General features: G+C 29.9%; 1 protein-coding gene across 1 annotated transcript; it reads right to left on the bottom strand.

The window, feature by feature from the left end:
- Positions 1–233: 233 nt before the first annotated feature.
- LOC113386448 (zinc finger protein 98-like) lies at positions 234–1,124 on the bottom strand. The gene has a single exon (XM_026624229.1). The coding sequence runs from the start codon at positions 1,122–1,124 to the stop codon at positions 234–236; it is 891 nt and encodes a 296-aa protein (XP_026480014.1).
- Positions 1,125–2,468: the final 1,344 nt, after the last annotated feature.

Genomic DNA, 2,468 nt, shown 5'->3' with positions numbered 1-2,468 from the left:
TACACTTAATTAGTAGGTAATATAATTGTTTACTGTTCTCATATAAAAAAGTCTATTCTCTTCACTAAAACACCTGAAAGACAACTGTCTTTGACATCATAATATTTAATATTTATAATAAATAATAATCTGATATGAATACTTCTTTATTATTTTATTTATCAAACCTTATATGAAAAAATTAAATGATGCATGTAAGTACTTTTAACACATCGGTATATATTACATTTTATTCACTTGCAATTGTGCCTCTTCAAATGGTGCGATTGCTTAAATTTCTTATTGCATATATCGCATTCATAAGGGTACTTATTACTGTGTACCAGCAAGTGTCTTTTCAAAACACACCTATGTCTAAAAGCCATTCCGCATATGCTGCATTTGTGGGGGCGCTCATCAGAGTGAATCAGCAAATGTTTTTTCAGATTAGTTAGTCGAAAGAAGATCTTATTGCATATTGTGCATTCATGGGACTCTCTACTGTGAACGGGCAAATGTCTCTTTAGGGAATTTAAATAGTTGAATGCCTTATTGCATATTGTGCATTTGTGGGGACGTACTTTATTGTGAATAAGCAAATGACTGTTTAGATTACTTAGTGTTGTGAATGTCTTGTCGCATATTGTGCATTCATGGGGTCGTACTCCACTGTGAATCATCATGTGAGAGTTAAAATGACATAAATATGTGAATGTTTTTTTGCATATATTGCATTTAAATTCACGACGTTCTCCAGAATGCATTGCTTTCATGTGTCTGGTCAAACCATTTGATTGTTTGCACGTCTTGTGACAGATTTTGCATGTGATAGGACTTTCTTTGTTAGGACTTGGCAGACGTTCGACCACAACTAAACATTCTTTTAGACCAAACGATTTTGGGAATGATCCATTAGAAATGTCATAATTGATTAGCTCTTGTTTCACTTCTTCTTCATTGATCACTTCAGACTTTATGAATCTTTCTAAACGTATTCCATCACCTTCAATATTAGAACATGATTCATATTTAATAATCTCATTGTCGAGGACAACTAATTTTTCCTCAACTTCGAGTTCAACGTCTTCTGGTGGTTCTGTTTTGATTATCTGATCATTCACATACTTAACTGCTTCTTCAGACATTTTAAAACAATTTAATTGCTTCTACTCACGAAATAGTTGTAGACTAAATAGTTAAATGACTTAATCGCCAAACTCTTTCAAAATTATCATGTGCAAACATATTATACTTCATTTATTTATTTGTCTTTGTCCAACGGTTTGAATTTATATTTGACATTTGAGGCATAGAGCATATTTCTAGAAAGATGAGACATTTTTGCTTTGATAGTTTTTACAAATGGCGCGTCGTCCATAGTAAACATAATGGGCGCGTCTTTTCAAAATCGTTATAGTTGTCTATGTCTCACTCTCAACAAATGTTTTTATTATTAAATAAACTAATAATAATAAATATCATCTAAGACAATTACTAGTGGTGTATGGCATCGTGCCTTAAGGCAAATTGCTGGTACTTTTCGTACCAGAATTAAATATTCGAGAAAAACAAATAATAACAATAACTAATCAATGATTAATTACAATTATTTTAAATATTTTCAAAGACAAAATTTATATTACTATATATTTATTTGCTCATATAATACATAGTGACGATTTTATCGCTCAAAACACTTAAAAATGTTTACATTAACAAGAGATGCCGAATGAATTCATCTGAGGATATATTTCTTACGATTAGAATAACGCATATAAAATATTACATACATTTGTAACTATGATTTGAACTCTGAAAACTTTGATTACTTGAAAATGTTTACATTAACAAGAGATGCCGAATGAATCCATATGAGGATATATTTCTTACGATTAGAATAACGCATATGAAATATATACATTTTTAAACTGAATTGTAAATTTAAAACTCATATATTTTTTATATATATAAATTTTTGAAAATTTTGAGAAAAAAATCTGAAAATTTTGAAATTTGTTTGAACCGCATAAGTAAACTTTAAAAGTTAAAAATCTTGACACGGAAATCTTGGTAAATGTTAATTTTTGACCACCAATTATCATTTTTTTTACTTTTTCCTTTGTATCTTCAAAACCGTTGGGCCTGCCTTACCAACAATCTCATCAATTATTCATTTCATCATTACAAGTAAAATATTTTTGAATCATTAAAATCTGACGCTTTGTTGTTTTTGGCACTTTTTGCTACGTATCTTCGAAACGGCTAGGCCTCCTTTCGCCAAAAACTAATCAGCACGTCTCCTTATCAATACGAATCGAATGTTTTTTTAAATTATTCAAATCGGTTGATCCGTTATTAATCATTGATCAATATTTATTGATCATTAATTTTTTTCCACAAATATTTAATTTTGGTACGGAAAGTCCCAGTAATTTGCCTGAAAGCACGACGCCATACACCACTAGTTATTATTTAATAATATAAGTTTA

The sequence above is a fragment of the Ctenocephalides felis genome, unplaced genomic scaffold, assembly GCF_003426905.1.
Source record: "Ctenocephalides felis isolate EL2017-DRISC unplaced genomic scaffold, ASM342690v1 CF-g0.4_SCAFFOLD_03571, whole genome shotgun sequence".
Taxonomy (NCBI): Eukaryota; Metazoa; Arthropoda; class Insecta; order Siphonaptera; family Pulicidae; genus Ctenocephalides; species Ctenocephalides felis.
The sequence above is the reverse complement of the archived record's forward strand: the minus strand, read 5'-3'. Positions and strand labels throughout refer to the sequence as shown.

Excerpts from the sequence above, each read along its gene's own strand:
- LOC113386448 (XM_026624229.1), bottom strand. The coding sequence starts at position 1,124 with ATGTCTGAAGAAGCAGTTAAGTATGTGAATGATCAGATAATCAAAACA.